Source organism: Rhipicephalus microplus, chromosome 6 (assembly GCF_043290135.1).
Source record: "Rhipicephalus microplus isolate Deutch F79 chromosome 6, USDA_Rmic, whole genome shotgun sequence".
Taxonomy (NCBI): domain Eukaryota; kingdom Metazoa; phylum Arthropoda; class Arachnida; order Ixodida; family Ixodidae; genus Rhipicephalus; species Rhipicephalus microplus.
Window position 1 is genome coordinate 196,853,383 of NC_134705.1, and position 23,049 is coordinate 196,876,431.

The 23,049-nt window shown below is 49.2% G+C and overlaps 1 protein-coding gene across 1 annotated transcript in view; it reads right to left on the reverse strand.

Moving 5' to 3' along the window:
• pros (homeobox protein prospero) overlaps window positions 1-22,424 on the reverse strand; it is a 44,509-nt gene extending 22,085 nt beyond the window's left edge. Inside the window, exons 1-2 of the mRNA XM_075867470.1 lie at window positions 20,485-22,424; window positions 12,218-12,544 (exon numbers count right to left, since the gene is read on the reverse strand). Of these exons, the coding sequence (XP_075723585.1) occupies window positions 12,218-12,544; window positions 20,485-22,295 (2,138 nt within the window). The 5' untranslated portion in view covers window positions 22,296-22,424. The remainder of the gene's footprint in view (window positions 1-12,217; window positions 12,545-20,484) is intronic.
• Window positions 22,425-23,049: the final 625 nt, after the last annotated feature.

Here is a 23,049-nt window from a genome sequence, read left to right on the forward strand (position 1 = left end):
AAATATGCTAGCGTGCGACCGTTGTAGTAGCCCCGTCATAGCAGCTGCGCAAATAGTCTTCACGGCGCAACGATCTCAGGCCCTTCCACCCACCCCCCTTTTCCGTGGCTTCGAGCGATGGACGAGAGGGCGGCCATAGTGAGGGTCAACGAAAGAGTTCGGGACCTTCTGCCGCTGTCCCGAACTCTTCCGGTCGGTGCACACTAGTTTGTCGTCCCTTTCTTTTCTTTTTGCATATGAGCGTAGAAGTGTTAAGCGTTCTTGCTATTATTGAAAACTATATATATATATATATATATATATATATATATATATATATAGAGAGAGAGAGAGAGAGAGAGAGAGAGATGCAAGGAAAGGCAGGGGTAGGTTAACCAGACGCACGCCCGGTTTGCTATCCTGCACTGAAGGAGACGGATGGAGAGGCTGAAAATAGATAGAAGAGAGGGAAGAAAGATACGCATAATCACGAGCACACTTGAGGGAACACATGCCAAGGACAGTTTAGGGGATGATAGTTGGGAGTGATTGTAACGTAAACGCGAATAAAGAAAAGTGGACGAAAAGACGACTTGCCGGCGGCAGTTATCCCGTTGTAGGGATACGTACAAGATTCGCCTATGTACCGGGAAAGCATGAGCCCGTGTTAACACACGGGTGCTCTGCCACATTGTGTGACGCACGCTTAATACTGTAATATTGTTACAGTGTTTTACCTACGATCACGGTGAAGTTGGGCAAGAAGAAGAGCGCGATGTGGTGGTGCTCTAGAGAAGAACCGTCGTACTGTCTGCTTGACTATGTTTTCCCTGTATATACCTTGTAAGTGTATTCATAAGAATAGACACATGTATTCATAGGCGTGAAGCGCAGGCATGTATGCTTCACCGTATCCCAACCCTATCCACGAACATGGAAACGGAAAGAGGGAAACCAACGATGGGATGAGGAGGAAAGAAATGCCAGGGAGAAACGAAGTCACGTTCCGTCATTAGAATGCGGGAGAACCAGGAAGCGGCCGCAAAAGAACCCAACCAAACTGGCTGCCGCAACGAGCGCTGACAATCATTTCGGGAAAGCCACAGACGAAACAGCAGGACGGCGTGGAAACCATCGGGGGAGGAAAACGGCGGGAACTGTTTTTCCCAATGCCGTAAATAAAGGTGGCCGTATAAGCGAGCTAAGTGTAGGGCACACTTAAAGCGGGGGAAAAATTAAGAAATAAAGGAAGAAAAGGAGACGACCGAAGTGCATGTTGCGAGGAATCACCGCGCGCAGAAAAGAAGCGCGTCGGCGGTCATTAGCCGGCTGGCGTCGGACTCGCTGCGAGCGCATGCTTCCATCAACTCGGAAAGCACCCCTCGGAAAACAACACGACAGAACTCGAGCATCATCAGATTGGCATGGCGGGGCAGAAGTAACAAACAAAAACTTGTGGGGTTAGCGCGAAGAGCCCAGCAGCGGCCGCTAGAGGGATTTCGTCGCTAGCGACGTTTTCCCTTCTAAGATGAGCCAATCCTCGCACGACTACCCAAAGCCGCTGAACGCTCGCAATAAAAGTCAATAAAAGTCAACGGCCAAGAAGAGAGAGGCGTAAGGAAAAGACCCAAGGTTGAAGGGGGCGGCGCTAATTTAGATACACGTTCCTTCGCTCCATCTTCACCCCCACTGTGGTGTTATTCCTGCTGCCTCCGTTCGCGTAGCGTCACTGTTGATTTTCCGCGAACGCTCAAGGTTTCCTTGGGCCTTCCAACATCCCCCCCCCGCCCCCCACGAAAACCCTTTGCCTCGCTGTCGTACACGTATCGTCCCACGTTGCCTCTTCCCGACGGTAATTAACGAACTGAGCTAGTTGCGCTTTCTCAAAGCTCTCATCTAGGACGCTGAAAGCCATCCCCGTACAGTGGCTCCACCTACAAGCTCGCCCGTCGACGTGAGAGGGCGCTCGCTGTTTTTCTTTTTCTCCGTAACTACTCCGAGTTCCACGCTCCTTCCTCCTCTCCTACTTAATGAACTCAGGCCGCAAGAACAAGAGAGCATCTCTTCTCGACGTCCGTGGTGGTTCCCGAAAAAAAAAAGAAGGAAGACACTCGCGGACAAATAATAAACAACGCCGGTCGGCACGACGGGTGAGGCTCGTTCGACGCACGGCGCGAAAGTGGGAGAAAGGCGTGTGCCGACCCAGCTGCTCTTATCTTCAGCCTCACTGAACCCTCTCCCACTCTCGGCGCATTCCCAGTTTCCCCAGCTCCCCCCTCTCGACGGCCGCCTCGCTTTGCTAGAAACAGCAACAAACTATACCGATAGTAGCGAGGCCGAGCGCACAAACCCGGCTAAAGAGAAACACGCGGGCAGCGAAGGCGTTTTGTGCGTGTGTATCACGTGCAGTGGCGAGAAGGGAGGAGGAGAAATAAAGAAAGAAACGTGGGTGACGGGGTAACGGGGAAAGTGCTTCTGGCTCGGTTCTTCCCCGATTCCCTCGCGGGCGATGGTCCGTGGCCCGTGCGAAAAGCGCAGCACGAGCCGAGTGCTTGCGCACAAACAAACAAGAAAACAAGCGCGGTATCAACAACACCCCGAAGTTAACGAACAAGCAATGCGAACTCTCTCTCCCTAGCCTCCTCGCAACGAGCTTCTTATCAAGCACTAAGCCGTTCGTCATCGCAAGCGATCATCTGCCGCGCCTTCACCCCCCCCTCCCTTTCGCTCTTCTTTCAAACGTACACAACACCTGATCACAGCCCGACGAACCAAAGAAAACCCCACATAGAAGAACCACCCAGAGCGCAACAGAGAAACGCAGTACACGAAACCGCGCTTGATTTGAAGTCCCTTCCCCTTCCTTGACGTCATTATATTTATTTTTTCTCTTGAGTCGAAACGCCGCGGAGGTCATCGGGGATCCTTTAAACAACATAGCTCGTCTTCAGCCACGCGAATATCACCAGCTCTGCTTGTGCTGCTGCGGGTCCAAATTAATCGTACCCGAGAGCTCTCTTCGTACTAGGTTCCGCAAAATCAAACGAGACAAAGATTTAGTGTAGGGGGAGGAAGGGCACCAACAACAACCGCGACCGGCACTACCAACCACCAGGCGGAGTTAATGACAACGTGCATTCAAGAGACCGAGAGGAAGAGAGAACCGCTACTGCGAAAAAAAAAAAGGCACCGAGATGAAGGGGCGGGAAAGGGTTTGCTCGGAGAACGCCTGAGCCAAAACACGATTAAGACTGGCAAACAGCATTACCCTTCACTAATACACAAAGCTCATTCGCGGCGGACGCTCAGGCTGACTTGCTCCTGCCATCGGCCTTCTGCAGTATCTCCTGGAGAAGTACGCATAACATACAGGGAGGACTCGGCAGCGACTCCTTTCCCATGACGATCATCGCTGTCTGTTTTCTGGTTCATCAGAGCACCACCACGCGGCGCGCATTGCCGCACCAAACAAACCAGCGGCGGCGGTGAGTGGAGGAGGCAGCAGCGCTCCCCCTGGTGCGCCAATCTTCTTCGTGGCTGACCGTGCGTTCGCATCAACTTACGACAATGACCGTTGTTTTGCGGAGCGGCTCCGGCTTGCTTATCTCTTGAGTAATTTCGACTCGGCCATGGCTTGGCTTGGCTTGGCGCTAACGTTCTTCGCTCGGCGTTAGCTGAGGAAGCCTTTCACGCCTTGCGAAGGGGGCGGGGACGAAGCCATCCGCAAAGCGCGCATTGTTTACGCACCCTTAATGTCATATGCGGGGTTCAGGAAATGCGCGGTTGCTTCGTTCCGTTGTTGTTGGGTTTTTTACAGCAATTTTTTTTTACACGGTGGGCGTTTGATTACTGCAACCCTACCGTTAGATTGCGTATAAGAAACGCCCAGTGTACTTTTTTTTTTCGTGTTGCCGATAAAGAGTCGCCTGCACAAGGCACTAGGGACAAGCTGGGATGGACCGAGCGTCTATACGAGCTATATTGAAGAACTTAAGCGAATGTTCGGCATAGAACTCTTTTTTTTATGACGATGACTGTTCCGTTGTAATCAACGTAACGAGTGACTCACTAATGACCATGATTAAGTGAAATGCGAACAATTGACAATTAGCGTGAAAGGAACAGACACAGCGAACAAACGATGAACGTTTGGTTACTTTTTTGCATCTTTATTTTCCGCGACTGCGGAGTACAATGCTATACATACAAAAAAAATCAAGCGGCATTTGAAGACGCTGTCGAACAAACTTTTCAAAAGACTGATAACCTTCTTCTGCGGCAAAGTAATGTACTGCACTGTGACCCTCCTTCTTTTCCCCCTTGTTTTCATATTTGCACTGATGAGATGAGAAGTGTGTAAGAGGGAATAATGAAGCTCCAATCCAATGATGTTTACGGCCACATGAAACGGAAAGGTTCTGTTTGGCGTTGCACAAGTCGGTTGCCAGACACTTGAAAAACAGCGACAGCCGATAGGAAAACATTACAGGGAAGCTTAAACTGTACGAGAAAACATAGCCCCCATATTCGGCGGCTGTCTGGCAACACTGGCCTTCCAGGTCTGGCAACGACATATGCAACGCCAAAAAGAACTTTGCCCACGAAGACAAGAGACAATGAAATCAGAGAAAGCGCTCAAAGAAACTATCTTTCCCAGGAATGATGGAGAAAAGGTGAAACGAAATAAACAATGTGGAACCCTGTCGGGAACACAGGAACCCTAATACACATTTTCCAACATGGACGCCAACGATTTAATCCTGTTTAGCTACGTCTGTTCTCAAGTAATCGTATCTTACGCTTTCTTGGGTATTGATGTACACTTGACCATGCGTACTTATTACGGGATGCGTTAGCCAGCGCTACTAAAGGCCCTAGCGGCGGTTTTTGAAACATCTTTCCTTTCGCAGCAAGTAGCACGGTCTCACCGATATTACGGTAGTAAATACGCACTATATAGGCCGAACCTCCCTATGGGTGAAACAAGCTGTGAGTCGATACACTTGAACGCCACTTCAACCCCGAAGGGCCCGCAAATCTGCACACCACCTCCATATTACCCCTTGCATCGTTTCATGCGGTCGAGTCGTCTCTCCGGGCAACTTAGGTCAAATCACCGTATTTCTCACACCCTTCGCTTTTTCCTCCGCTCAAAACCCGTGGGAGGCCTGCGTAGACTCTCAGCAGTTTTATTGAATACCCCCCTCCCCTCTTCATTCCTGGCTACTTATAGTATCCCACAGTGTGCGAACTACGCAGCCAAGACGCCAGATGCCCCGGCTCTTCCCCGAAGGTGCTCGCCCCGCAGAAATCAAGGCTCCTCCCAGCCGAGCGAAATCAGCGTGAGCGGAAATTATCCTAATTAACGAACCGAGCGCTGTCGGTGGAGCTCGAATGCATAAGCTAGTTGGGGCTTACTTAGGGGGAAGGGGGGGTGGGGGCGAGATGGTTGCAAGAAGGGCTGCGTTGCCCAGCCCTTGCACCGTTCCCTAAAGGAGGCTGCTTTGCAAGGCAGGCAGACACTGCAAAGAAGCTAAAACGTTGCTGTAAGGCATGCGGATGTTGCGGCGAAGCCCGCCTTCCTCGTGCGCTATCTTCTTATTTTTCCCGTATTTAATTTTAATGAATCTAGTCGTCCGAACACACCGTTTAGACGCGATAAACTCTGGCTGCTGACGCCTTGGGGCTCTTAAAGGATTGAAAGAAAAATTTCACGAAGCGCCCACTTTCAATGTGCGCACACGTAATTCGATTTCGCTGGGTCATGCTCAATAAAACTGCGGGATGAAATAAAAACGTCGAGAAGTGAATCCGATTCTCCAAATTGTTTGTTCGAGCAACGCTTTAAGTGCGCCAAGAGAAGTTTGATTCACTTTGGCTGAGTAGGTTACTTGAGAGTGTGTTTGGAGGGGGGAGGGGTGCTCAACTGCAGCTGCGGATATTTAATAGCTTCGTAAATACCATCGCCATAACTAAAGCAGAGTGCACAACGCTGTCGCTTCGTTGTTATATATATAGTTTTTTGAAACGTTTAGTTTAAACATAGCTTTTTTTTTACGTGTCGCGGTCTCGTTAAAATGTGGACTAGGATATACTCATGACACATTTCCTGCTCCTTAGTTCTTGATTGGTGTTTTTTTTTCTTGTTTACAGAGCTGTAATCTAGTTTAGTGGATGCGTACACACTTTACAAAGATGAGAGCCGAAGTTCTTTTGGGTGAATAATAATAATAATAATAATAATAATAATAATAATAATAATAATAATAATAATAATAATAATAATAATAATAATAATAGCTCCCAGGGCGAGTGTAAGAAAGTGCTATCAGTTTACCACCCATTTAAATGCTTTCATTTCCTTTGTCTTACAACTCAGAATGGTAGTTTGTTCTGAGGATGGGTTGCATATTAAAAGACGTGTCCCACATGCATACGTAATTACAACGAATGAACGAACCAACGAAAAAAAAACAGGCATCAGACGGGGGGGGGGGGAGGCTCGGAATCACTGAATATTGACAGAGAACACAGAATCGACGGAACGGCACGTATTCACTAAGCTAAAGAGTATAAAAATTAGAATACACTTGCTAAACAAAAGAGGTACAGAAATGAAAGCATTCGAATCAGCATTTATACTGCGTCGATGCCAGTTATGAATGCTGTCTTTTAGAATGGTAACATGCCGCGTTGCCGGAGCACGCAGACTAACCCGGATCAGCGACCGAGTAAAATGCACTATGCCGCGTGCGAACCGATTGATTGATTGATTGATTGATTTGTAGGGTTTAACGTCCCAAAACCACCATATGATTATGAAAGACGCGCGTGCGAACCAATACGCTTCAAAAATGCTCAATGGAAGATGCCCCCGCTCCATTTCACAACTCGTCGCCGGAGCACCGCAGCACTAGAATGCTTCAATGCGCGCAGGGAGTCGAGCGAGAGCAATTGAATACACAGGATGGACCGACTGTATACCCTTCCGCACCTGTGATGATAGGAACGAACGGGAATGCTTTAAGAACGAACGCCACGTGACCTCGGTCCACACAAAAGTGTACCGCATCTGCTCGTCCCTTTCGGCTGTACGCGTTCGAAACACGATTCCGGAACCGTCTGACGGCGATACTGAGGAAAGTTGGTCGCCACCGTGACGTCACACAGAAGTGAGGAAACGATGTTGGCTGACGGCAGATTTGTACGAGTCCTATTTGACTTGGACGGAGCTGCATTTGTCATCGAGGTCGATAACAGCCCAGATAAGTATATGTTAGGAAGAGATGAACTGCGCATGATGATGAGTATGTAAGCGTGATGGCCTGCAAATGCTTCCTTCGTACACGTTGCCCAACGACACGCATGGACCGACAGAGAAGCGTTCAATGATAAGCCTCAGAAAGTATGGCTGCTTTTGCGCAAATAAATAACAAAGGAAGGGTTTATGTGGAGCGCAAGCATTGTTTAATCATTCTTTCTTTACCTTGTATAATTTATAGTTCTTACTAAACGAATGACACACAGGCGTGTGCACGGGGGTATTGGGGGGTGGCTGCGATTCGGGGGGGGGGGGGGGAGCGAGGTCAACACCATACATTGGCATAATAGGAAAGAGGGCAGGGGCGAAGGCAGAAAATGTTTTTTCCGGGGGTGGGAGTGAGAGAACACTGCCTTGAAATTTTCATATTTCGCTTTGCATGCCACAGCGAAAAAAATTTCGGGGGAGGGGGGGGGGGCATGCGCCCATTGTGCCACCCCCTGGTTACGACGCTGGAGGGGAGGGGGGGGGGCATGCCAGCCTACGACGAAGCTTCACCCCCCACCTCCCTGAACCTGCGCACGCCTATGGTATCACATGCTTGGGTGAACACACAGTTCCTGCCTAAAACGTATTTCACAGCAGCAGTCGCGTAAATGAAGAAAATATATATATATATATATATATATATATATATATATATATATATATATATATATATATATATATATATATATATAATACGATCCGGTTATGAATATCAAATGATGTTAATCGAATTCAAGTTCATTTGCCTGCAACCTTGTGCAGATTTATACCATTAGTTAACAAAGATCAAGTAACTAAAAGCACGTTTTCGTCCAGTCCAGAAACCACGGGCTTAATAATGAAAATCGAGCGCAACTGGCTTTTGGGACGGTGAGCATGTGGCGAGCGACCGGCGCGTTTTGTTGAGAGTAACAGCCGATAGGCGGCGCCACCATGCCAACTCTGCGCATCGATTCACCGGTTGCACAAAACGCGTGTTTCCGCGCGCGACGAAGACAAGTCCGTCTAACACTCGCTAGCAGTACAATAGCAATGAATACCGTCTCACACTATCACCGACAAATTCTATTAAAATGGTTAAACGTTAATTAACCGAAGTAGGAAAGAAAGAATGTTTAGCTTCTTCGCATGGAATGATGGCAGGGAAAATTGAGTTTTACATACAACGGATATAACGTCGCACATTCACGGAAAAATGAAAAGGCAGACGCACATGTGGCCATAATGACGAATGGTGCTGCCGTTTATCATCATGAGCTATGTTTTCTGCCTACTTTGCTTTCCATTACAACGTAACCTTTCAGTTTATATTCGGCGTGTGCTTGTTCGTTTCCCTTATCCTGTGACCAGTCTACCTTTTATGACCAGTCTAGGTACAAGCAATGGCATAAAGGTAAACATGTAAAAAGGGAACCATGTTTTAGTTCCGCTTCCTCTCCGCTTCTTCGTGTACGCTAAGTAAAAAGTTGCATTTACATGGTGGACCAACTACGGCACATTCCATGAATTTTGCACTTCAGATATCACTGCTTATGGACAAGTACGTCTTGACAGCAAGAAAGTTCAGCATAGTTCAGCATAAGGAATACCGTATGCAGGGGAACCTAGGCACACTATTGGGTATATCTCATCTCTTCCGTTCAGTATACGTTGACAAACGGCTTTTGCAGCTACCATGACAGTCTACACAACGACGAATACACGCGTTAAATGACCCACTCTCGACAAGTGGTCACTCTCGCACGGGCGCACGATTAACCGCTTTCGAGAATGGTGGGGGGTAATACGTGATAACGGGTCGCCTGATCTATGCGATCGTGTCGCGGTTAACCCTGCCAACAAGAGCATAGCTCTCGCCTTCTTGTGTCATATCTTATACATCGCCGTCCAAGACTCCAAAGGCGTGCCCGTCAGAACACGGCCACACCATCAGTTAAAGGACAATGCCCCCCCCTCCCGGGGGGAGGGGGGGATACGGGCTGAGTACGCAGCGAAAGCGCAGTATACAAAAGCAGGGAAATGCAGTCAGCGTAAGATGATCGACGCGTCCCCACGCGGAGGAGTTCGGCGCTACTCGAGCGGTTAGTGATTAACGCAGACAGCTCGGTGTCCCCGCGCAAGTGTGCGATTTATACAAAGCCCGCGAAAGTCCGAGATGCGTCCCACCATTTTTTTTCAACCGTCAGAGGACAAACTATCTCGTCCACCCCCACCCGCCTTCCCCCGGTCTCCAACGCTACTTAGAACTGGACCGGGGTCAACCCGAGGGCCGCTGTAAGAAAGAAGGGCTGTCCAGACCAACGCCCCGATTCGGTCGACTATCTCCCCCGTTTTGGGCCAGCTGTTTTCGCAGACACGTCAACTGCGCCCTCCTTCAGGGACTGAAAATTACGTCCTGGATATTGTGCTCCCCCCAGTCCCAAACCTAACTCTCCCCATCTTCCCCTTAAAGAATAAGGTATATATATATACACACACAGTGTTTTTTGCACGGTTGCCAATCTCAGGTTAAATTGCCCGCGCGTGCCCCCTAGGCAGTGGGCGATAACGGGACCTCCACGTCCCCTTTCTTCTGTCATCACGAGTGATGAAAGGAGGAAGGTGAAGCGGGCGAGGAGCTTTGTGAGAGTGCGTGTACGTGTGCGCATCGTCCGTGTATGCAGAGTATATCTTTTCGCGAAGCTCGGCACCCCGACTGCCAAGATTCCTAAAAGAAAAGAGAGAACAAAAAAAAAAAAACTGACACAGCAGGAGCCTTAAACAATGGGCCTAGCTCAAGCTCTGCACTTAAGACGAACTGCTGAAGTTTCTATCGCAGACAGCGGCGTCGACGACCAAAACACCCCCGAGGTAAGCAAGCTTCGTGGCGGTGGGGACCGACGCGCTTTCGGTTATTTACCGCTTATTGGCCGAGCTTTTTCTTCTTTTTTTTTCAACAAGGATAACCGCACGTATGTTGAGGGAATGTAAAGATAATAAGATGGGTATGCGAAAGGAACTGGCGTAAACAACACAGAGACCCTCGTAGAGGAAAAAGTGAATGATGATGAGTGGGCGAAGCTCCGGAGGTAAACCTGGTAAACCATGAATCCTCTGTACATTTTGCCTACTCGATTTTATTACATCGCTCCCCCTAGCGTACGTCGCCGCACTAAATCGAACGACTGCCTTCAACCAATGACACGCGCCATATGTGACATCATTCCTATTTTATAAGATATCGCGTCTTTCATCAACTACAAGTACCGCTTTCTAGTTTATAACATCTTGCATCTTTTCATCATCAGCTACAAGTACCACCATCTAGTAAACACTACAAGAACTAAACGAGAGGTGGCTACATACAGGAGACGGTACCGCCATCTAGTGAACACTGCAAGAACTAAACTAGAGGTGGCTGCATACAGGGGACGGTACCGCCATATAGTGAACACTGCAAGAACTAAACTAGAGGTGGCTACATACAGGGGACGCACAGCCCACGCCCTAAGGAGCTTCGCCCCTAAAAGGCAGAACAAGGGTGAGCGGAGCCGTAACTCTCTCTCAGGCGAGGACACCACAACCTTTGCCACTTGAGGGAAATGGTAAACAAATACAGAAAGCAATAGAGCTACAGCACCCTCGGGCGGTGCTTGAAGCTCGCGTGGCGAGAAGGACCTTCCTTCAAGAGTGGCGGCAGCGGTGGTTGTGATGGTTTGCGTACGCTTTTGTGACGTTGCGTTTTTTTTTTTTTGACCGAGGCATTGTCGTTTGTATGTGGTCTCTTTGGAGCTGCAAATTCGTAACAGCTTGTTCTTCATATCGAGTGTTGTATGCACTCACTTCTTTCGGGGCCACCTGTTTTGTCGGAATCTCGAATAACTGCGAGTACATAACTCTATTATAGTCTCAGCTGCCGCACTTGAGAGAAAGGTTTAGCTTTTCATGCCACGCTCGTGTCTCGTTCTGAAAGATCTTTTTTTTTGTGTGTTTCTTTGCTGATTCTTTGCAAAGCTCTCAGAGGGATCCCCGACGAAAATGTGCAGTTGTTTCGGTGCCATTCAATTAATGAACACGTCTATGTGGTTCGATTCTATTTTTTTGTTTGCTCGTTTGGTTTATGCATTCCTGAGTGCCAACATTGTGAAAATTATATCTGTAACCACCCTGCTAAAATCTCTGTAATAGGGATTGCAGTATGAATAAATAAATAAACAAATAAATTCTTTAAAGGCAGCTGTGCCCAGTAAAATCTCCCCCCCCCCCTTTTTTTAAAGTAGAACAAAAGATGTCCGACAGAAGAAACGCCGACGCCTCTGTGTAGTCCCTGTTTGTGCGCATATCGGCACGTCAACTTTTATTTCGGCAACATTCGGAAGGTGCCTGCCCGTAAATTGACAGGAAATATTCGTGGACAAATGTTCCTCTGGAAATATGTGGCGAGGTGTATTGATGTTTCCCTAGTGCAGCTTACAGTGCAGTCGCTGAACACATAAATTACAATTTAGAGGTATGTCTATAGAAATACCACTTACAGGTACATATACCATACAATTCGCCAGTACAGTTTACCGATAATAGTAATGGTACTTGGTGTGGTGCCAAAAGTCACCTCTATATAGCCTTGCAACTGAATAACTGTGACAGTGTTTACCAACATTAAGCGATCGTACACCCGGCACTAAATAATCGCAACTGAACCACCTTGACAAACTGCGTGGTCATCAAACGATTGCGTTATACGTGCATATATAAATAGTGCAACGTTGACAAACAGACACAACGCCCGATCGTTGGCTGGTGGTTCTACTATGTGCTTCTTATATTTCTCTACTTCGCGTTCGCTGCCCGCGCGTCGGTGCTTCAGTGCCGCTTTTCGTCATCGCACCAGACGGAAAGACCTACAGAAAGCTACAGGAAGAGCATATGGGAGATGGACGGTGGACTCACCGAAAGTTGGAGAACCACTTGACGAGCTGCGCGGTGTTGTTCTTGTTGAAGTTGATGTCCGGGAAGTACATCTTGAGGATGGCCGAGCTCGGGTACCGCACGTAGAAGAACATGAGCTTGGCCTTGCGCAGATGCATGGGCGTCAGGGTGGTGGTGTAGCCTCCGCCGCCGACGCCCCCGAGAGACTTGAAGCCCGGCGAGTCCGACGCCACCGAGGCGTTGTCGCCCCGGCTGCTCCCGTGGTTGCCGCTCTGGCTGCCCGGCCCTCCCGGAAGGCCGGCCGCGGCCGGGGCGTGCGACGATGGGCCACCGGCTCCGTTGAAGTACCTGCGCAATGGTGTACACAATGCAGCGCGCGTTTGAACGTTGAGCACAGATCACGAGGTTCATCAACCTGATGTAATTCATCAGGGTACGTTAGCCATTCTGTTTCCATCTTTCCTATCTCTCCTATCCCCTTAGTTTGCTGTCGCTTCTTCTGGCTTACCACCTCACGTCTCTTCCTCTTTTCTACACCTTTACTCCTACCCTTTTTGTCCCACCTCACCCCCATCCCTTGTGAGCAACTGTTGAGGTGTCGCTCACTGAAGCAGACAGTTACGGGGCTCACTTTTCTTTTCCTTTCGCTCTTAAGAATCCCCCATTGGGACTCTACAGTGTCAGTGTTTTTCGAGTTGTATATGGTATGTGCAGCGAATTTGTCATGTTCAAAAATTCTGGAACCTGCACGCGCTATGTTTGACACCTCTGAGAGCTAAAAAGTAGCAGCAGGCGCGTTACATGTGCGTTGCAATCGTCATCACTACTTGCCATGGATTGCTTACCGGTTGGTACATCCTCAAGGAAACGGGAAGCAGCGCGAACCACGGTACAAAGAACAGACGCTTCATCATCATCATCATCATCATCATCATCATCATCATCATCAACATCATCATCATCATCGTCGTCGTCGTCGTCGTCGTCGTCGTCGTCGTCATTACTATTATTATCATCCTGACCACACCTATTGCAGGGCAAAGGCCTCTCTCCCCCGTTCCACCACTTAACCCGGTCCTGTGCTTACTGCGGGCACGTGTGACACCGGCCAACCTCTTAATCAAATATGCACACCTAACATTATCAAATCTATGCACACCTGACATTATCAACCTCTTAATCAAATATGCACACCTAAATATGCACACCTAACCAGAATGCCTGACTCATAGCTAACTCTCTTGATATTCCTGCCGCCCGGTTCTTGGCCGATTCCCCTTTGTGGGCGAGTGCCAGCAATGCTAAAGGATCATCATCATCAGCATCATCATCAGTAGCTGTCTAATCACATATCAAACAGAAGTAAGAAAAAAAAAAGCCGAAAATGAAAAGACTCATTTTCACGAGCCTCAATGTTTCGAGTTCTATATGCGTGGTGCCTTGTGCAAATGTATAAGACGCTGATATGCTGAGACTGACGCGAAACTCAGATGAATTGCAGATGAAGAGAGATCGCAAGTGAGTTCAGGAGAACGTTACTTGTAGTCTGTGCTAGTTCGTTAGAGAGACAGTGATTATAACAAATGCGTGAGACAGACGATGAAAGTCGATAAAACACGTCACTACAAGACGACAAGTTTGTCGAAAATAATTTTATGCATACCGGGAGAGGGATCCCTTACCGTCTCGTGGCCCTTCAAGACGGGACATATAAAATTGTTTCTCACTCGTTTTTACTTATATGTTACGTTTGCCCTGCCGCGGTGGTCTATAGTGGCTAAGGTACTCGGCTGCTGACCCGCAGGTCGCGGGATCAGATTCCGGCTGCAGCGGCTGCATTTCCGACGGAGGCGGAAATGTTGTAGGCCCGTGTGCTCCTATTTGGGTGCACGTTAAAGAACCCCAGGTGGTGGAAATTAATTTCCGGAGCCCACCACTACAGCGTCTCTCATAATCATATGGTAGTTTTGGGACGTTAAACCCCACATATCAATTATACGTTACGTTTGTCATGTCACTTATTGTATCAACTATGCCGTTTTTGAAACTGTCTACCTGCTTGGACCTAAGGATCTGTAGTATGTAATAAATAAATAAATAAATAAATAAATAAATAAATAAATAAGTACGCAATGGGGCTCGTAAAAAGAACTGACAAAAATGTTCTCGATTCCAAGTCGTAAAATGAGACAACAATGCAGCCACGCATTCGCGTACTGTTTTGATTGTAAGAGTAATTATCAATAATCTTGAAATAAAAGTTACTTGCGCGTATGTTACAACAACAGTTGACCTCCTCTGACATTCCTTCTCGACCAGTTGTCCGAAACGTTTGCTTGTCACGCTCTCATTTCACCGGGACCACGTTGACGGTTAGTCGGGAAGTGATGAAGCTGCCGTACTCTCACCGTATATAGTGAAATAACCATACCAGTCATCGTGAATATCCACCGCGTTCCGTTCATCCTTACGCATCAAGTGTGATGCCCGCGGGACGGCTTTAGGCTCTCTCATAGTCAACTACCTCGTGCGCTAAATCGTTAGGAACTATTTCTAAACGGAGTTAATTGATTGATTTGATTGATCGATTTGTGGGGTATAACGTCCCAAAACCACCACATGATTATGAGAGACGCCATAGTGGAGGGCTCCGGAAATTTCGACCACCCGGGGTTCTTTAACGTGCACTTAAATCTGAGTATACACGGGCCTACAACATTTCCGCCTCCATCGGAAATGCAGCCGCCACAGCCGGGATTTGATCCCGCGACCTGCGGGTCAGCAGCCGAGTACCTTAGACACTAGACCACCGTGACGGGGCCTAAACGAAGTAAATTTCCCCTGTTTATGATGATGAATTTCTCTATACACGTGCCCGGACGGCTTACTGCTCTCTCATAGTTGAGTACGAACTACTCGAAATCGTTAGACTCTTTTTTTTTTTTCAACGCGCAGCTCTCAGTGCCTGATGGCTCCCTTGTAGTAGAGTACTGAGTAAACACTTAATCGTTAAACACTTTTTTTTCTAAACACACACAGTTAGCGAACTTCGTGTTTTGTTGCTCGTAATGGAACTTCAAATCAACACTTCTTTGCGCGGACAACGTATACGCACTGCGATAGAGTAGATGCTTCAGTTCACCACGCAGGATTTTTTCATGTAAGCACTTATTCAATTACACGTCTGTGTTGTTTCTTTTTTTTTTGCTTTCTTCCTGCCTTCTTTTCCTCTGTTTCCCCCATCCCGAAGAAAGCGAACACGGCAACTGTCTGCTTGTTCTCTCGCTACTCCATCTGTGTCATGAAGTGTTTTGAATCTCCAAATAATAATAATAATAATAATAATAATAATAATAATAATAATAATAATAATAATAATAATAATAATAATAATTGACGGATGAGAGGCGCGTCTCGCCAGATGATGTTGACGTATACAATCCCAGAAACGCCTAAACATCATCCATGGGGATTTCGCCGCTTCCGCTCTAGTGCGTTTGGACTTATGCGAAGACGGAGGCCAACACTGGAAATCACTGAGGCATTTATGCTGGTAGCACATTAAGTCTCTTCTGCACATGTCATAGTTATTATGACGTGCTAACTGTTACGTTGCCCACGTGTGCAGACTCACTCCCATAATAATGAAGAAACAATACTGATTCGACATTTTTTCATTTACGTTGCGATGGTGTTGTTTGTCGTATGCGTGTTTTTACAGCCGAGCTGCTATGCTCGATGTTTCCCGAGTGTAGTAGATGGAACATTGTTATAATCATGAACCAGCGTGCCACCAATCACTGCCCAGGAGAGAGAGGTTTATTACGAGAGTGAGAGGTCGGCCTGAATCAATTTTATGACCTGCTACTCAGCGTTAGGTAAGGGAAAGAGGTGGTAAAGAAAGTATGGAGAGGGTGTTGACGACGGTGAGAATGAGGTTGATGATGGATCGAAATCATTCTGTACGGATTGTTGGCAACTTAAGAGGAGAAGCTGAAACGTGAAGAGATTTCCCCCATTTCTGTGGCAGATATGTTCGTTATAGAAATTTCGCAACAGAGCTGATATGATCAAAGTTTGCGGTGCTTCCTAGGTAGGAGTTCGCGGATACAACGCGGTAGCAGCAAGCACAGAACCGGGTTAATTGGCGGAACACGAGGGAGGATTTTGCCCTGCAGTAGGCGTATAGTCAGACTGATGAGGATGATGACGACGTAGTCCGAACATTATCGTCATCAGGATACGGCTCTCGCCCAATGGCCACCCAAGCATTCTGCACCGATGGTTAAAGGGGGCGCTAAATACTACAAGAGCTTCTTCAAAGTACAGTTTCGCAACCCCGAAAAGTAAAATTTTGCAATCCCGGAAATGCCACTCCTAATGCGACACGACATTCGGTAAACGAGGAAACGCGCGGAAAGAAACTGCTGTAGGAGGCGCCACCTGGAGATTCCCGCACTAAACACTGTGACGTCATCAATTTTCGAAGGCGTCTACCTGGTCCTACGTAGCGTATATTCAATGAAATTGAAGTACATTGTAGTCAGTGGGTGCCATAGACTAAGCATACGAAGTCTCAGAAAATTACATCAAGCCGACCTCGCGAAAATACGAAAAAATACATTGTGGAATTTCTTACGTCACCTTGCAGAGATCACGGCGCGAAATTCAAAAGTCGAACGTCAACCTCGATTTTCTCCGCTAATAATGAACTTACAACAGTGAAACTTAAGACATTAGAGTCCTCAGTGCAGTTAATCAATCTATAAACAACTCATTGTTTCTCTTTAGTGCCCATATGAATATGAAACGTGCCAATCATCTCTGATGTGACTTTTCCTTGCGCGACTTATTAGCAAGTGTCGCTGATTTTTTCGCTATTCCACTGCTTGTGTATTTGTTGTGTTGTATATATGCTCCATCAATTCAACAGCTAAAGGATACTCGACGCCTTATTGATGATGATTATGATGATGATGATGATGATTGGTTCTCAGCCATGGCTCATACCCATTGAGGAGGGTTGACCGAGAATCGGTAATGTCAATTTTCAGGCCTTTCAAGTATGAAATAATCTTAACAAAAAGAGGAAAGTACGTACTTAAAACAGAAATAGTGCAATAATTGTTTTTTGCCGTACTAATAATTGCCGTACCAACCAGACAGTATAGCCTATATCGTGAGTATAAATTACAGTAATAACAAACAAATTTAAAATTTACGCTTCGAAATCGCTCATTACTCCCGACGTCCACTTTTACACCAGGTCAATAAAGAAAAATGATGTCGAAGTTCAAGAGAAATCAAAAAGTTGCGCTACCAAGTTGCTGTTTTGTTTTAACCGGCTTGCTGTGGAGCGATTGAGCGCGATGATGTGGATTGTGACGCGTCTACATCATCACATTGAGGTTACCTATTACCGCGGCTACTCCATTTCTGTATGTTCTGCAGCAAAAAAAAAGTAGCTATCCAAAATAAAAATGAACACATAAAGAAAAAAAACAACATGAACTGAAACAGGTACACATCTGTTCTCTCTGGCAAATCATCCCTAGTGTGGGAGGAAAATGCAGTTGAACTCCGTGACGCCACAGGAAAAGTGACTGATATTGAGTCACACGCTAATTTCGAGGGAATGGGAACTTTCCTTTCATTTTGCGAAGTGATAATCGAGATTTACGTCCACCGCGAAGGTACAGTGGCTGCGTATAGCTCGGTTGCTGACGCGAAGGTCGCTGGTTCGATCCCCGTCGCGACGGTCGCACTTAGTTCGAGGCGAAATGCGAGAGGACCGTGCGGTGTGTGGTGTCAGTGGACGCTAAAGGACGTCAGGCGGTCAAAATGTCCATAGATCTCCACCGCAGCGCACCCCATAATCCCATATCATGCTTTTTTTCACGTAAAACGCCATAAGTTATTACACACATTCATTTTTAATGTATCACCTATAGTCAGTTATAGATGAATTTGAAGCTAACGCGGATGCTTGGGCGAGTTGGTACGACATGATTCTCATAAAAAAAAAAAACTCGGGTGTTAGGTGAATTCAGTTTTCTTTGATTTGTATTTCCCCCCTTTTTTTTGTCAGATACTGCTCAAGTATATATTGTGCGGTTCCAGCAAATAAATCTTGTTGTAAGTCAGTGCCACTGTCTGTCTCCTTCTTTTCTTGTGCCTCGTTATTGGCGCTGTTTTTTATGTGAATTTGAAGCACGTCGACCATAAATCCCTTAATTAGCCAACAAGCACGTTAAGTGTGCTAGTTAACTCCAAGCTTTCGGATAAGCACACCTTTCGTTATATAGAATATATCATTCTTACAAGTCCGATGCTCTAACAAAACAGTATGTCTTCGAAGCTTAACACAACTCCTATAAACAATGACGTACTAGAACTGACATAAAGAATGTCTTAATTACGCTTATGACGCGCTAATTGTCGCGCTTTTCATGCTGGCAAACAACAATTGTCAATGTTTGTTCTCTTTCAGGCCCTCTGATAGTTTAATAGAAAATACTTGGCCCAATGATTGCCCCGCAACAGTGGTCCAGTGCATATGGTGCTCGTCTGCTGGCCCAAAGGTCTCAGGATCGAATCCCGGCCGTGAAGCCCTCAATTTCTCCGCAGGCGCAAAAGCTGGAGGCCCACGTACTTCGATTTAATTGCGCGTTAAAGAATCACAGGGGGTCGACATGTCCTGGGCCATCCGCGACTGCGTCTTTCGTAATCATACGGTGGTTTTGGGGCGTTAAACCTCAGAAATTATTGCATAATTATAATATTGCCTGAAGTAATACTACTGAAGCATCTGAAAAAGGTGGCTCTGCAGTTTAAGCGGTTCTTTGTAAATACTTCAAACCGTGTGCTCAGGTTTGGGTGCACGTTAAAGAACCCCAGGTAGTAGAAATTTCCGGAGCCCGCCACTATTTGGCGCTCTGTCATAATCATATGGTGGTTTCGGTACGTTAAACTCCACATATCAATCAATCAAATACTTCAAAAACAGTAAGCCTGGCCACATGTCTCACCGTTATCCCTATTAACCCACAACGGGCAAAACTGAAGTGCTATAAGGCCCCCCTGTATAGAACATACTCTTTAGCCTTCCAACATACGGGACTGACGGACTTGTCCGCTCTTCACTTACGTAGTTTGGCAAGAAATCGCTTGCTCATATTGAAAATAGCGTAAAACTTACGAAGCTGTAGAAGGAAGGGAAACGAAAGAGAGGAAAGGCAGGTATGTTGGCCAGTTTGGCATAACCGTTATGCTACCCTGCGCAGGGGGAAGGGATGGGGGAGATTGAAAGAAGAGTAAAGAAAGAAATAGATGGGAAGCACACTGTAAAGGAAGCACGGTGTCACATACAGGTGGCTTCAAATTTTAATTTGGCAGAACAGCTAACCTAAAGCTGAACCATGCGAATACATATGGGCGTGCTATTGCTACATCGGTAACGCAACCTGGTGGCACGGTGTACTATAGTAAAGAGAATGGCGAAAACTTTCCTGTCTGAAAGTTAGTTTACCGTTGGTATGTAAGTGAACAGTATCAGCTCGACACTGAGAATTGTGCCCAAAACGATGGGATTGCCTTCCTACTGTTACTTCCGGTCTTATATTTCATATTGTACTAGTTCAAACTGCTCAAACCGCAACACCCGCACGACTACCTTTCGAACTTTCAAACTTCACGTATAGTTAGCAAGCTTGAAACCACGTACTTTAGCGCATAGCTGCTATAAATGGCGGGTTGGCGTTCTCTGCGACGCTTGTCAATTTTGACCAGCACGTGTTCAAGCAACGCGCTCCCAACTCCAGTAATTTTTACTTCTCCGGTCTCTCTTTTTCCCTATCATTACCGGAGCTTGCGGTATACTTTAATGCACGCGCGTTAGATCATTTTTTAAAATACCATTTCAGTACATGCGTGTCTGCACGCAACGTATCACTGAAGATAAATCTCTTTTGAGAAGTTCAGATAGACGAATTTGTTCGGTGTCCCGTTCGTTCGGGCAGCAAAGTTTTCATGATCAATCTACTCTCCGCTCTCCCACTTTGCAGCTTTCCACTTTCGCTCTCTCTTGTGCAATGGCTCGATTGTGTAAGTGACAAAAAAATTGCGAAGGTGATGATGATGATAACACCGCGCTGTTCCAGCGAGATCGCCGTGTGAGCTCCGCCCCTTTCGAACCACCGAGTCACACTCTCACTCAATGCACGCGTGCGAGGCAGTGAAGCCCGCAGTACAGCGAGCATGCGAGGATGGGAGGAAACACGGGTACTCACTTGAGGAAGGACATCATGGCCATGCTGCTGGAGTCGTACTCCTGGCTATTATCCGAGTCGTTGTCCTGCGGCGGCGGAGGAGGGACCCTGGGGCCCGCCAGCGACGGGTACCGGTGCGGGGGCGCCTCGGCGGGCGAGTGGGCGGCCAGCATCAGGGGCAGCGGCTGCTCATCGTACAGCCGAGGCTGGTCCACGTGGTGGAAGAAGACGTCGGCCGCCGCGTGGTGCAGGCTCGGGTTGGGGATGGCCACCGACGTGTTCAGAGACACAGGGACCAGAGGCGGCGGCGGGAAGCCCGCGCCGCCGCCGCCGCCCGGCGACTCCTTGGACGAGGGGCTGCCGGGCTCGCGACCCACCAGCCGCGTGTCCGTGACCTTGTGCCTCTTCTTCTTGGTCGGCACCACCAGCGACATGGCCTCGGTCTGCTCGGGCATCACCGGCTCCGAAGACGAGAACGGGGGCGTGTGCCTGCTCTTCAGGGGCGTCGACGAAGAGCCCGGGAAGAAGGAGCGCTCCGTGGGACCGCCGGGAGAACCTCGGTGGCCGTTCAGTCGGTTTCGGTCCAGGACTTTGGTCCGCGGGGACTTGCGGTCCAGCATCTGCGTCAGCATACTGCGCTGGTCGTCGCGACACGGCGGCGCGCCGTCCAGTCTCCGGGCCACCGTCGTCGGTGCCGGCGGGGGAGGGTGCTGTTGAACCGCGGCTGCCGTCGCTGCGGCAGCCAGGCCGTCGGGCGCCTGGCTGCGCGCGTAACGATAGAACACGTTGTCGATCACTCGCGGAATGACGTACGCCATCTCGGTCTTTATGGTCATCACCAACCGCTCCATGTCCTGGGGAAACACCATGGGCGGAGGTCTCACAATGCACGTCTGCCGGGGGGCGTCGGAGAGCCGGGTGTGACGGAAGTCGTCCGGTGGTGTGCCCGGAGGGCTGCCCATCGCAGAGTCACCGCCGCCACCGCGCAAGGGAGGCTTGACGTCCCGCAGCGGAGAGGAGCGCGGTGCGTCCGTCGACAGCTCTGAAGGGGGCGTCGTCAGTTCCCGGCAGTCGTCGTCGTTGTTGTTGTTGTTGTTACTCAGCCGGCCGCCGGCGGCGGTCGAGTCATCGGACGCAACTCCATCCTCTTCCATCTCGTCATCTTCGTCCTCGCTCCTCATCTCGTCGTACCGCTGCTGCATAGTGGCCACCTCAGTCTTGAGCCTCAGCAGCTCCTGGCGGAAGGAGTCGCGGTCGGCCGCCCCGGCGCGGCTGCGCAGCCGCAGTTCGTCGTCCGCCGCACCGGACAGTGCCTGCTGGGGTTGGTACAGCTTGCGCTTCTTGCACCCGTTGACCGTCGGAGCCGGGGCGCTGACCGGAGCCTCTCCGTTGCTGCCGCCGCGGCGCATGTTGGACACGATGCTCTCGACGCGCGCCTTCTTCGCATCCGTCTCGTCGTCCGAGGTGCCCCGCGCGCTGCCCGCACCGTCCGCAGCGGCGGAGGCCGCCATCTCTTCGTCGTCGTCGTCGCGCTCTTCGTCGGCCGACGCGGCGTCTTCGTCGTCCTCCTCGACTCCGCGGCCTCCCTGCAGGATGTCGCGGAGGAGGTGTGCGCTGCCGCCGCGCTCGACCTGGTCCAGGTGCTCGTCGGCGCTCATGAAGCCATTGCGCAGCGGGCGCAGGTCGAGCGAGGTTCCGTTCGAAGGGGGTGCCACGACGACTCTCACTTCTCCGGCGTCGACGCGCGGGAGCCGCGCCGTGTTCCTCTTGGCCTTCGCGGCGCGTGCGAAACTGAGTTGGCCCTCGGCGGCCGAGTCTTCCTCCGATGACATCACGCCAAGACGAAGGCTTCCGATTGGACCGACGGAGCGCTGGAGAGGGGAGGAAGAGGAGGGCCGCCGCCTCAGGAGCAGCAGCTACGCCGAGCAGCGCCGACGGCAGCGCGGCATTCGTGTGTCACACTTGGCCGAACCTGCGCACGCCGAGAGAAGGGCGAGAGTGAGGAGGGGACAGCTGGCGACGCCAAGGAACGCCACAAAGGAACGCCGCCGCCGCTAGGGAGAGGAGCGCGCGCGCTACGCCACAATGGGCCCGGCTGCGGCAGATGGGACGGCCCGCCGCCGCCAGCAAACCCACCTTTCTTTTCCTTTTGCGCGGCTTCTCTCGCTGTTTTGCTTTCTTTAATCGGCAAGGGAGAAAATCACCCCCCTCTTCGTATTTGAGAAGGGGGGAATCTCTCCTGAGCGTACGGTAGAGTGAGAGCTCGTTTCCTTCATCTAGATTCAGAGTAGTGGGAGGGGGGGGGGATGTCGGGGTGGAGGAGGTCTGGAAGGTAGCCACCGGGCACCGATGAGCCCCCACGCGCGTGCGGAGAACGCGTGCGAGACGCGTGGAGAGTGAGTCCCCGTTAGAATCGCGAGCCCCCACTTTCGAATCCCCCCCACAACTGTCCGTCCCCCATTCCAGTCTTACAGCCCCCCCTCCCGTCTTACCCTCGCCCGCCGCGTCCCTAGGACGACTCGATCGAGCGCACTATGCGAGGAGAACGAGCATTCGTAGTGATGGTGTAGTAAGAAGTAGCGTTAC